Genomic DNA, 13,875 nt, shown 5'->3' with positions numbered 1-13,875 from the left:
ATTACAACGATAAGTAACTTTTTTTTAAAGAACCTAAAAACTGTAGCGTAGAGAGCGAGGTGTTTTTTTTTAAAGAACCTAAAAACTGTAGCGTAAAGAGCGAGGTGTTGAGGAGAGGGCAACCCCCTTAATATATAAGTAATAATCTCTGTTCGTTTTAAGTTTTAATGCTGCTTCTTACTTTCAATTGAAAATCTTTATTTTTTTAAAATTTAATGAAGCTTAGAGACAAACATTTTTCTAAAGGCAAAGGAAAAAATATGTCAATTAAAGTAAAAGTATATAAAAATGAAAAAAGTAATTAATTACAAAAAAATAATTGCCTACTTACAAAAACTAAGATATAAACTCCCAGCAATCAGTTCTGCTCAGCAATCCCGAAGCGTTGGACGGATAGTTTTTGACAATATCAACAGTTTTGAACTTGTTTATCAAACACCAAAATGCTTAATGCCTTTTGACTCAATTGTTTATAAAAAGTAATGCACTATCAAAGTATTTTGTTCAAAGTAAAACATTAAAACTAAAATTATTAAAATCTAATAAAATTTTTAATTCAACATTTTTAGAATATCAAAAACCAATATATTAGACACCTTTAGGCTTCAGAAGTGTAAAATATTAAATCTTTTTCAAAGTGACAACTAGATAAATACATTCACTTCTTGAAAAAAATAAATGATAATGAAACACAAAAAAACGTATCCGTTCAGGGGGAAAATACAAAAATAGCAAAGGACAAATCCCTGGAAATCAGGCACCAAAGCAACTCAAATATGTCATCATATCCCAGAGAAGCAAATTTTCAAAGAATAAAGTTTTAAGACCCTCTTGAGCCATTGCTGGCGGATAGGGCATCGAATCGACGTTTCAGTTGTTGCGTATTTCTACTGGGATAAGTGGCAAGCTTGTCGCCCAACCTTACTGCGGCGGGGATCGAACCCTGGGACCCGTATTGCCAAGCTACAGTAAGTAAGTAAGTAAGTAAGTTTATTCCCAAATAAATACAGGTTTGAAATACGATACTCTTAATACCCCTCAAAAGGCTCCATGGCCAAGGATACAAGGAGGAACAAAAACAACAACAACAAAATCAATATATGCAACAGATGAAAAAAACAACAAAAAACTGTACGCTGACAAAACAATCGATTTACCTAAGGAAATTATTTTTGGCTTATATAACAATAATGTGACTTATATTCTACGTTAATTTAAGAAGTACTAGTTTATAAATTTACGTTTCTATATTTACGTTCAATTTATTTACGTATAATTTACGTTCAATTTACGTATATAAATCTAAAAGTTTCGAAAATTTATAAATTCTACATAAATAATTTTGCTATCTAATATCAAATCGAATATCAATATCAAATAGAAGTAACACATTTTATGAAAGTTAGATACCTGTTTTTTGCTTCAATGAATATCAATGAATACCAACATCAACGGTAAATTAAACATAAAAGTAACAAATGCTTCAATATATTCTCCCCCATGAGGCTCTATGGCTAGGAAAAAAAAGGGTAGAAACAAAACTAAAAAAAAAATAATAAAAATATTAAACAAATAAACAGGCTAGCATAATAGAAGAGAAAAGAAAATAAGTACAGATAAACTTATTGTAAATATTTGCTTGTTGCCAGAGTTTATATTTTAATTAATTTAGTATATTCTTTTACAAATAATTAATAAGTGTATTCTGACTACGTGTTTGTTTTAAAAATGATTTTCCCCCATTTTGGTAGGTACCAGTTCCGTAAAATTGGCCATCGAATTTGGGCATGTTTAAAAGCCCAAAGTAAAAAACCTGTCCATCAGTACAAACTCAATTTGGGATTAAATGTAAATTCCTCAAAACGTTAAAAAAACCAATCTTATGCTAATTGCAGGTAAAAATTATCAAGAATTATGAAGTTTAGGGGATCACGTACGGTACTCTCCTGATTCTCAAATAACCTATTTGAATATAAAACGGCCCTTAAAGGTATTTAAAAAGAAAGTATTCCTTTCATTTACGTATCTAGATAAACTTATAAACGAAAATTATCACTAGATGTAATTCTTGTTGTTCTAGTCAGAAGCAAAAAGAAATTAATATTGATTTAAACGGTGTTGGGCCTGCTATTCTCTAACTATCAAATTGTTTTTTTTTTTTTTTTTTTTTTTTTTTTTTAATCTCACCGTGACTGAAATCCCCAAGGCAAAACTGTAAAAAAGACCTTTTCAAGTACTACCTATGGGATGAAAAAATCATTTCAGGTTATTACACATTGCTGTAATTGCAAGTTAATATTAAAAAGAAATAGGATTGCGCCATCCAGTTCAAATGAATTGAAATTTTCAACTTAATTTACAGTTGATTCTTAGCTTTCTTTGTGACCAGGTGGGATGCATTTTGAAAAATAAAATATTTGGAATAAAAAGGTAAGTGAGGATAGAGTTTACTTGAGGGATAGAGAATTAAAATACTTGTTATAGAACGACTGCCGCCTTCCAGGTTTTGTGTCCCCCTTCCACCATCACAAACACGATATAAGTAAAAAAAAAAAAATCAGCTTGGCACCCCCTCAGAGGCTGCACCTGGGACCAGCCGTCAAGCCTTTGCCCCCTCCCCTTGTGCCCCCACAGACTGCAGCTGCTTTATGCACACACCAAACAAAATCAGTGACAAAACCATCCCTGCCATTCAAAGGAATAGCTCAGTGTTAGAGCTCAGCCAAAAAGGGAGGTTCGGGGTCTTGACTCCTCTCCTGCCTGATAATCTACACATTTATGAATAGATATGCTTTATGCACACACCTAAAAAATTCAGTGACAAATCCATCCATGCCATTCAAAAGAATAGCTCATTATTAGAGCAGCCAAAGAGGGAGGTTCGGGGTCTTTACTCCTCTCCTCCCTGATAATCTACAAATTGCTGCATAGATATGCTATATTAACAAACATAACAAATTCTGTGACAAATCCATCCAAGCCATTCAAAGGAATAGCTCATTATTAGAGCAGCCAAAGAGGGAGGTTCGGGGTCTTTAATCCTTTCCTCCCAGATAATATACAAATTGATGCATAGATATGCTTTATGAACAAACCTTAAAAATTAATTGACAAATCCATCCATGCCATTCAAAAGAATAGCTCAGTATTAGAGCAGCCAAAGAGGGAGGTTCGGGGTCTTTACTCCTTTCCTCCCTGATAATCTACAAATTGATGCATAGATATGTACGTCAAAGCTTTTTTAAAGTACTAAAAAACTTTAGCGTAAAGAGTGAGGTGTTGAGGAGGATCAACCACACTCATATACCTTATAACCTCTGTTCGTTTTAAGGTTTGATGTTGATCCTTAGTTTCAGTTGAAAAAACTTTTTTCTTATTTAATTTCTATAAAGGGCCGCATTTGAAGGAAATCCCAAACATTCTGAAAACCACTAACAATCATACACACTTACTTATCTTATTCCAAAAAGCGCATTGATTGATTTTGCCCCCTCCTCGCCCTCATGGATGAATACGCAGCCCACTTTATATTCTCATTGTATTTGACATTAGTGCTGCTCTTTCCTTCGCCGATTGAGCGGCGTTCTTGTTCGCTCTTAGCTATTCCAAAACAAAATGATAATATTATAAAGCGGGCTGTATATTCATCAATAAATTAGGGGGGAGTGGTAAAGTGAGGCAATGCGCCTTAGAAATTAGATAGGAAGGCATTTAAGATTATTTTACCGTAGTTTTCAGAATTTTTTTTTATTTTTTTGGGTTGAGGGGGATTTAAAATGCGCCCCTGGTCTTAACCTTTCTTTCGTCTAATTGGATGATTTATCCATCCGATTGGTAATTTTCTCATGAAAAAAGGAAGAACAAAAAATTTATTTACGACTTTTAGTTTTTGGTAACCCTCAGTGCGAAACCTGTCGAAAATCTGCGCGCAATCGTGGTGAAAGATTTATTTCCTAAACTAGCTACGGAAAGTAGCGAAACAGGAGTAATATCGTTCAACTAACCATTCAACGCCCGTTCTGAACATATTATTAGATCCACACGCCCTTGCATCACCCGCCCCCCGATTATTAATATCTGGATGTATTAATAGACTATATAAAAAGAAATTACAGAATTTGTTGGTTGGCGCTACTTTTTGCACTTTTTTCTCATCAATTGTTGACTTGCAATGCTGAGTAATACCCACTTTGGCAAAATCAGTAATGACAATTGTAATGATCCCTTTAGTAGACATTATACATGAAATGGATTACGTTTAGAAATTTTCACTTGGACATTTTATTTGTCAAAAAACCTTTAAAGAATTGATATTTTAGTTTTAAGTGTATTTTAGTGTTTTTTCAAAAATGTTCAAGTTTCACAAATTAGAATCTAAACCGAATTAGAATCCAAGTTTTACAAATCAAATGTATAGAAATCAAACTGATTAGCATAACCCTAGTGGTGTTTAATAAGTTTTTTTACGGATGCAAGCACTTATGAAGGGAGCCAGTGGTTAAGGTAAAAAAAAAGAAATTTTTGGGATTTCCCCACAAGTTTTCAATATTCTTCATTTGGTTTCGGTAATTTTGCACATTTTCTTTTATCTACCCCCCCCCCCCCACACACACCCAGGTGGAAAATGTGGACCCCCCCCCAAATAAAAAATACCTGTGTATGTAGTTGTTTATGGAGGATATATACATAAATTACTTTTTGAGTATCTATTAGTTAACCTCACGGCTGCGAAATCGTACTATTCTAAATACCTAAACTACCTCCCGAATTTAAGCCTTTTTGAATTCAATTCAGCTGCACTCCTAAACTCTTAGGAAAACTGGCTCTGTCTCCTCTAATTTTTCAGATTGCAGCTTAAACTCTGGCAATCTGGCAACTAGCGGAACTTGGCCTGTTGCATTTGGCACCATTGGAGGTTTTCAGCCTGTTTAAATTTTTTTTTAATTTTAATTAAAAATTAGAGTTATTTTTACCATTTTTATACGGCATTATTATTTTTTTTACGTTCAGCGGCTCCAACTCTTATTCTTGAAAGAAAACTTGATTTTAATCCTTGAGAAACTAAGTAATCACTTTCTTTTAGCCAACTTTGGAATATCTTTAAAATAAAAATTCCTCGACAACCCTGGCCAATTTACCAGGATTGATATTCAATGGTTGAGTTTTATGGATGTGAACTTTGCCGTATTCTCTCAATTTAGCCAATATAAATGACGAAAACCTTGCTGAAATAATCCCCCTTTAATCACTTTCTTTTAGCCAGCTTTGGAATATCTTTAAGATAAAAATTCCTCGACAACCCTGGCCAATTTACCAGGATTGATATTCAATGGTTGAGTTTTATGGATGTGAACTTTGCCGTATTCTCTCAATTTAGCCAATATAAATGACGAAAACCTTGCTGAAATAATCCCCCTTAAAGGGATTTGACGGGTGTAAGACGGCAAAGCGAAAGTTCGATCTTAAATTATGTCTCTGATGTGGTACAATAAGTTACGGTTACAGATTAGGTTCGTTTTTTTGCTGACAATTAAATAAAAAAAAGCAAGCTTTTTTTACTGAAAGTAAGGAGCAACATTAAAACTTAAAACGAACAGATATTATTCCGTATATGAAATGGGCTGTCCCCTCCTCAACGCCTCGCTCTTTACGCTATATTTTTTTATTGTTTTAAAAAATAGGGTTGTGAGAAAGAGTCTAACTTCAGCGTAAAGAGCGAGGCGTTGGACTTTAAAAAGAGAATTTTGATAATGTTCTCATCATTGTTCTTAGACCACTGGTAAGAGCAGAATGATCTCTGCTTTTCTGCCTGAGTATCAGGATCAGATTTTCTCAGGGTCCTAAGTTGCTCATAGATTTCCTCAAAATTGACATCTCAATTTCTTGGGCAAAAATCCCAAGAAGCGGCAACCCTGATTAATTCCCACCTAATGGTTTATACTACATGACTTTAGATTTTTCTGCGAAGTTTAGGAACCATTAATTTAGATTAAACAATATATAATAATATTATGCTCGTAGAAAGATAGCCATGCAGCATAGGAGCCCTTCGCCCCGTTCCCTATCCTAATTACCAAAATCCGTAATTTATTCCACATTGTCCTATATACTTTTGCATAAATCACCTGCCTTTCGGGAAGGAGGCAGGAAGAGGAAGTAGATTGTATCGAACCCAGCTCTGTTGCCAAAATGAGATCCTGTATGCGTATGCTGATTATGGAGCAGGAGACTAAGTTGCTGAAAAAGTAAACTTGAATTCAAGACCGTGCTGATTGTCGAATGATGGTTTGTTTCCCGATCAGGTGCAAACACATGTGTTAGGAGGAAAGGGCATCAACACCGCATCAGAACAATTTTATATGCACTTTGTTACATTTTGTACAGGTCGGACAGAAATTTCAGAGAGGAGGGCTCATAACCGGTAGCCCCCTTCCCTCTGGATATGGCCTCGGTCAGGGGAAGGATCATTTGTACAGTGTGTTTCAGCCATAATGATGTCTACCATTTTTCTTTCATAATTTATTTCCTTTCTAGTTCTTTTGAAGACTAAAAGAAGATAAGAAACTTCTAGAGATGGAGAAATCTAAAGAAAATACGCCAAAAGAGATAATTGAAGCGCAAAACGTGAGTTGGTTTTTTGTTTCCTTTTTATCGTTTCTTTTTTTGATTTTCACGGATTAAAGTTTTGTGTTTGATGATATAAAGGTCCAGATCACAGTCTTTATTGTCTTTGTCGATAGAATGGGAGGGGGGCCAGTCTGCCCCAAAACTTTTTCTATGGGCTGGACTTTCTGCATAAGTTTGAAAAGTTGTTTTTCTCCGAAAATTTTAATTTTGCTCAATATAAAAAACTCCTTTATATTTTCGGTCTTTTGGAATAGCAACCTGAATCCCCCCCCCCTTCAGTGACATTAGCACTTGGCTTGGGCAAACCCAATAAGCTCCATGAGCACCATGATGGCCGGAAAATACTATATTTAGACTCTTTTCTCATTTTCGCATAATGGCATTATGTGTCGGGAACTAGCAAACCTTGTTGAACTTGACAGAGGAGCAAATAATAATAAGAACAATTCCCTGGAAATTAGTGTTTTCTCAAATTTAAGAAAACTTATCTTTCGAGTTTGATTGCGTTAAAACACTTTTTCATGTTTAGATTAATAATTGAGAAGTGCACGAATTTATGAGAATTTAAGAAATCAATGGAGTTGAGAATAGAATTGAAAAGTGCATTAGTTTTAAAAATTATTAAAGGCATTCAATTTAGTCAACCGAAAAGACTTGGTGAAAGTTCACTATGATATATCATAAAGGGTTATGTGAAACTGTTTTAAACATAAATTTACAACCCAAATCATCAGAATAAGCAAGCTATACCTTCGGGTTCAATTTATTTTCTTGGGTCTCATATAGTTGTCAATTCTTGTGTATTCCAGAATGCGTTATATGCTCTTTTCTCCACTGCAGAACTAGCTGGGAAATGGAATTTTTTTTTTCCATCAAAATGATTACAGCGTGCCTTATATGTCTAAAATTTTTCTATGTATATACAAGTGACGCTTAATTATATTAATGAAAACAAATCTTGTGAAAGTAAAGAGGGAAGTTTAAACTTAAAACAGACCAAATTATTGCTTTGCAGATTATACAAGATCTACCTACAGAACTAGTTCGAATAAGCTGACTTGTCAGATTTTTCAATATCTGTATTTTCTAAACTAGGACTTTACTGAAAACACAAAACCAGTCTTTTAAAAAATAACATTTTTATTTAAGGAAAATTACATAGATAGTATGCAAAAAAGAGTATTGGTTCATAAAGCTCTGAGTAGTTTTTCACCATTCATGGTATCAGTAACTTTTAGTATATAGCTATAATTCTCAAGGAAAGACTCAAGCAAGTTCAGCATATAGCGGTGAACAACACCAGACATGTAGGTCTTACCACTTCTGTGTGTTTTACACTAACTCGTTAGATTTATATAAGATAAAACCTTATCATAGGCATAACATTCTACCTATTTCAGCTAAGAATTAAATGGAACACTAAATGAAATACGGGTGTTTTCTAGATAACAATTGAACGGACTCAGTTGTCTCATTAGTTGGAGTAATTGCGGCAATAAATAGTTATTTTGGAAATCATAGCCTTTAGAAATAGACTTGCAGTACCCTTATACTCTTCATGTTTAACACCTTTCGTTAAATTGGTTTTTTTTTGGATACGTTTATTTACGAATTACTAAATGCTGGGTGAATTCGGTAGCTGAAAGGGAATCCTAGAATTTTGTTTGACATTCAGTATTCTATCCAAATATAAAAAAGTCGGTTCCTATTTCAGAATATGTTTTTGTTTAGTTTGTGGGCTACACTATTGCCAACAGAATTTCTGGTAATTTTGGTCAATACAAGGTGGGTCGATTTAAATGTTATAATAACAAATCATTACCTAAGACGTTCTCAAGGTACATCCAGGACTGTTACAAAAAATCACTGGAACTGCCATAATCACTATGGTTTGTAATAGGCATGTACAGAAGAACTTATTTTCGGGGGCCCAGTAAAACAAGATTTATAGTCTGTGTCTGATATATCTTTGATTTTGATAACTTTTATAGGAAAATGCACCTTTTTCTAAAACAAAAGGATGAATAGCAACAGTGTGCTCATTGTTAAAGTGGCCCATTTAAAAGCTTTTGATCATATTTTCATGCTTCTTTTTACAAATTTGTCTTTATAACACCGTCGTAAAGTGGCGTATGGCACCACAATTGACACTTTTTAATAAAGGTACCAGTATAACATTATAGTTTTCTACGTCTAAAACCTAGATAAGGTTCTAAAAATCTAACACAAAATAAGCTGAAATTATGTATTCATGTTTTTTAGAGTAATTTTACGCCGTCAATGATTCAAACGGTGACGAATCCAGATGGTACAGTGTCTATAATTCAAATGGATCCTAGTCAACATCCCATAATAACCCTCCCTGATGGAACGCAAGCTCAAGTTCAAGGAGTTGCTACGGTAATACTCTCTACTTTTTATTTAGCTAGTATTCTCTTTTGTGCAAATACTTGTCACATTTTTGTTTTTAGTTGAAAAAAAAACTCATGAACCGATGATCCTATTTTTGATTAAAACTGATCGAAATGATTGGCGACAACAACTTTGTCACTTATAGACTCGCCGTTAAAATCAATTCAGGGAGAATGCCTCCAATTTTTTCTTCCCATGAATTCGTTTATAATAGTTGCTCTTTTTTCAACAAAGCCATGCCCCAAGTCATTCATAAGAAATAAAAATATACTCCGAATAAGATAAAACTCATTTATCATTAGCCATTATTCTCTTTTGTGCAAATACTCGGCACGCGGCAGGCTTCTATATATGGATTCTAATTGTCGCTTATCTTCTAACCGCGGACACTTGAAGCCTTATATTGATGTCATAACGTCACTTCAGGTTAGATACAGCCTCCCTGTGAAGAATACGAATTCTTTCTTAAAGAAGGTGGATTCGTCAGCGGGCCCCGGCACTCGGCACTCTGCAGGCTTCTATAAATGGATTCTCGTTGTCGCTTGTCTTCTAACTGCAGACAAATTGAGCCTTATATTGATGTCATTACGTCGCTACATTTTCGATACAGCCACCCAGTGAAGAATACGATTTCTTTCTTAAAGAAAGATGATTCGCCAGCGGGCCCCGGCACTCGGCATTCTGCAGGCTTCTGTAAATGGATTCTCATTGGATGTTGTCTTCTCACAGCGGACCATTTAAGCCTTTTTTTGATGTCATGACGTCACCAAATGTTCGATACAACCACACTGTGAAAAATACGAGTACTTTCTTAGAGTCCTGACCTATTTAGATCATTTTTGTAGCCAGTCATTGCTGTTCCTCGTTTTTCAACCGTAGATTTCATTGTCCAATTCTGTTCATCTTTACTTCAGAAAGTTTTGTTTTGTGGCCAGTCATCGCTGTTTCTTCTTTTCTGACCGTAGATTTACTTGCCTTTTTTTTTCATCTTTATTTAAGAAATTTTTTTCCACGCCTTTTGCTTTAACAGTTTAGATTCGTGCATCATTTGATTTAATTTCTTAATGCGTTATAGACAACAAATACGTATTTTCAAGTTTCCAACCACAGATCACAATTCAAAATTTCATTTACAATTCAATGTGATTCTCGTTGTCGTGTGTTCTATTCTATTTTACTTATATGTTTCAATTATCACTTTCACCAGTTTTCTAATAACATTTATACGTGCTTCATTCTCATCTATCATCGCCTTGAACATTTTAAATGACTTTAAATTAGAATTTGCGCCTTTGTAAAATTGTGATTTTTTTTGTTATTGGATGTTTAACTTTTGCCTTGTCTTGTCTTTTGTCATTATAAAAAACATAACGCCGAGCCTTTAATTTTTAACAGAGGCTGATGCAGTATCAGGTTCTTGGCTAACATCCTTATAAACTCTAAAGTCGTTTTTTATAACTGTTTCATTTCTTGGAGCTTTTATAAAGTGTTGAACGTCAACTTTTTCCCAGGTTTGTCTTTTGTCATTATGAAATGTATATCGCAGAAACTTATTTTTTTTTAAAAAAGGGTATGGTAACTATTGATGATCTTATCCATGTGAAAATCCCAAACCCAATTATCATAACCATCATTTTCAATTTTGGCACGTTTTGACTCCACTGTTACCTATCTTCTAACCCCCCTTTTCTTTCTTCTTCATTTTGGATTTTCATCGCTTCAGATAATTTGCCAATGCCCTTTATTTTATTTGCCCTTATTGGTCTAGTTTTACATGACGATCCAGGTTGTAGATTTGTCAATTATTAGGTGTTAGGACAAAAACTTCTTTTTCTTTCAACGAATTATCATTTATAACACTTGTAAATTTTTGTTTCTTGGGTCTTGTCTCATTTGATAGTCCAGATTGTTGATTCTCACCCATGGTGAATTTAATTTATTCGGGATATTCTCTTGGTCTTATCACGTTTAATAGTTCAAGTGTTTTCAAAGAATCATCATTTTAATTCTCAAAGATACCTGTATATGATTATACAAGCAAGTCAGATTTCTAACAACGATTTCTACTAAGTCTCAAACTTTTCGTTTTGTTTTTTATGATTTTTTAATTGTTGTAATCCTTTGTTAAAATACAAGGTATTAATATTTTTTTAATTTCCAAATTTTTTGTCATTAAAAAAAGGACAAATTATTTTTTAAGGACAAGTTTTTGTTTTTTAAGCAATTTAATGTAAACTTTTCCACGCATGAAAGTCTTCAATTTTCACCGACAAGTTTGACAACATCATTGCAATACTGCAATAACGTACAGAAAAATGACGTCACTGACATGAATTTTTTTTTCCAAACTTAAGGCTCTTAACGAATTTTCTCAGACTTCGGATCTATCTAGATCGTTTTTTTATGTGAGAATATCGCATGGAACCAATTTTCCCGAAAAAATATGGAGCCGTACAATATATTCAATTATTGCTCTTTTTAAAGATAGTATATGGTATCCACTGTGAAGACAAAACTCTGCTAGACTTAAGGTTTTGCAACAGGCCATAGACAGGAAAGGGATTTTTTTTTTTTTAGGGGGACATTTTTTTCAGAGGGACAAAAATCCTTGAATAAACACATCAAAAATTTGTTTATATACATTTTTGTTACATTTTTACTAGTCAAACCAAAGTTTCTGGGGGGGGGGGGGAGGGATAAGGCCTTGGTTTTGAAAATGATTTGTATGTTCCAGATAATAGTGTTAGCGAGATGAATTGTTGAAGATCGAGTCGCTTAAATTAGGCAGAAAGGTGATGTTTACATCCTTGAAATTAGCTTTACTTACTTAAGCTGGACTATTTGTAAATATATCGAATGCACTGAAGACGTAAATTACACATTAGCAAAGAAAAAGGGTGCTTTTTCCTGTCGAAAAAGGCTGAAATTCAAAAGACTTTCGTACTATGAGTAGGATATTGGTGGCCACGACAATAACAGTGGTCAATTATGGCGCTGAAACGGGGGTGGTTCGAAGGGTTAAGGAATTTTTATTCAATATTTTCAAGAAGAATTGCATAAGGAAGTTGTAGTAGCACATTTGACTCTCTGTGTATCCGATGATAAACCATAGAAATATTTTTGTCAATCAAATTTTCAAGGGGTCCAGTCAGGGCCGTATCCAGAATTTTTTTAGGGGGGGGGGGTACAAAAAACATAAAAATACATAACAAATTTGTTTATATACATTTTTGATACGTTTTTGCGAGTCAGACAATTTTTATTTTTTGGAGGGGAGGGGGTCAAGAACCTAACCCCCCTCCCTAGATGCGGTCTTTGATAAAGTGAAAGAAATGGTAAGAAAGCTAAGTCATGTTGTACAGAAAAAGAATGATTGGCTGGCCAGAACTTTGCTTTATGATAATCCAACTGGGGCCATACAAAGAGCAAGGCTTCCTTAAATTGGTCGGGAAGAGGTCGTAATATGGGAATTTGAAGGCAGTGCGAAATTCACAAAATGGGATAAATAGGGATATCTGGATAGAATAACATGTAAAGTGGCCTACACAACGGTATTTGCCTTAGGCGGCTTTGCACAGCAACGAAGTATCAGTATTGCAGCTCTTGTTATTAGAACCCTAGAACCTTGGTATTATAATTTTTGATGGAGGGAGGCTTACAAAATTTTAAAGACGGTCTGAGATTTTAAGAAAAAGTAAAAGCGTGAAAAGCACCAGAATAGTGTAGGATGGTGAAGGGACTCAATTGTATGGCCATTGTGTTCATGTAATTCAAATAATGCTAATAGCCAATAGAGTTTTTGTCCCAAGAAAGATTTGTTTTGCGTTTTATTTTACTTGTTGCCTTCAATTACAAAGTATACCTGCAATTTTTGTTCACTGATGATTTTTGCGGAATAATTTTTAAACCTTGCTTTTTTGGAGGCTTAAAAAATTTTTAAAGACGGCCTGGGATTTTAAGAAAAAGTAAAAGCGTGAAAAGCACCAGAAAAGTGTTGGATGGTGAAGGGACTCAATTGTATGGCCATTGCGTTAATGTAATTCAAATAATGCTAATAGCCAATAGAGTTTTTGTCCCAAGAAAGATTTGTTTTGCGTTTTATTTTACTTGTTGCCTTCAATTACAAAGTATACCTGCAATTTTTGTTCACTGATGATTTTTGCGGAATAATTTTTAAACCTTGCTTTTTTGGGAAGTTTAAGTGTCCTGGCTTTTCCAATTGCACAATTTTATTGTTCAGGAAATTTTTACTAATATATTTTTTATATTCAGTTTATAGATCTTATTAGAATAGCAACTTCAGTTTTTGAACAACGATTTTCTGTTTTTTTTTTCTGCGCAACTCAAAAAATTCAACGGAAAAAGTTCCAAAAACTGATTGCAGTTTTTAATTTTGAGCACAAAGTAGCACCAGTAAAAACTTTCTTAATCAATTGGTTTTATTTTAAGTTTAAAATCCTAACCCCACGGTATAAGTGAAGTCTGGTCTCCCGTGCCTGTGTCAGGTCTTTCAGAACAGAATCGGAGAGTCCTTCAGTAATTTCTGTACCTAAGGAGTTTACAAGTTTCTGAAATCGGATATGCGGATCGCTAATTTCGATGTTATAATCAGTATAGTAACATAGATGGCGTGATATCACCCAGTGTCGAATAAAGGAATCAGCAAACATAAAATTAGAAATAGGAAATGCATATAGAAACACACATAGCAAACTGAAATATATAACACATAGACAAAACTTATAGAGCAGCACATAGGAAATACAGAAAGAACAAAAATAACAGGTGGAACGAAAAACCAAAAACTGAAAAAACCGAATAAGGGAGTGAGGCGGT

General features: G+C 34.1%; 1 protein-coding gene across 2 annotated transcripts in view; it reads left to right on the top strand.

Annotated features, from left to right (window-relative positions):
- Positions 1-2,378: 2,378 nt before the first annotated feature.
- The window catches only part of LOC148942895 (uncharacterized), a 65,952-nt gene continuing 54,455 nt past the window's right edge, over positions 2,379-13,875 (top strand). For both annotated transcript variants that reach the window (XM_089102812.1, XM_089102811.1), the window contains exons 1-3: positions 2,379-2,430; positions 6,535-6,624; positions 8,890-9,027. In XM_089102812.1, the coding sequence (XP_088958938.1) occupies positions 6,574-6,624; positions 8,890-9,027 (189 nt within the window). In that variant the 5' untranslated portion in view covers positions 2,379-2,430; positions 6,535-6,573. The remainder of the gene's footprint in view (positions 2,431-6,534; positions 6,625-8,889; positions 9,028-13,875) is intronic.

This window comes from Artemia sp. Qi Xiang Cuo, chromosome 16 (assembly GCF_049724085.1).
Source record: "Artemia sp. Qi Xiang Cuo chromosome 16, ASM4972408v1, whole genome shotgun sequence".
Taxonomy (NCBI): Eukaryota; Metazoa; Arthropoda; class Branchiopoda; order Anostraca; family Artemiidae; genus Artemia; species Artemia sp. Qi Xiang Cuo.
The sequence above is the reverse complement of the archived record's forward strand: the minus strand, read 5'-3'. Positions and strand labels throughout refer to the sequence as shown.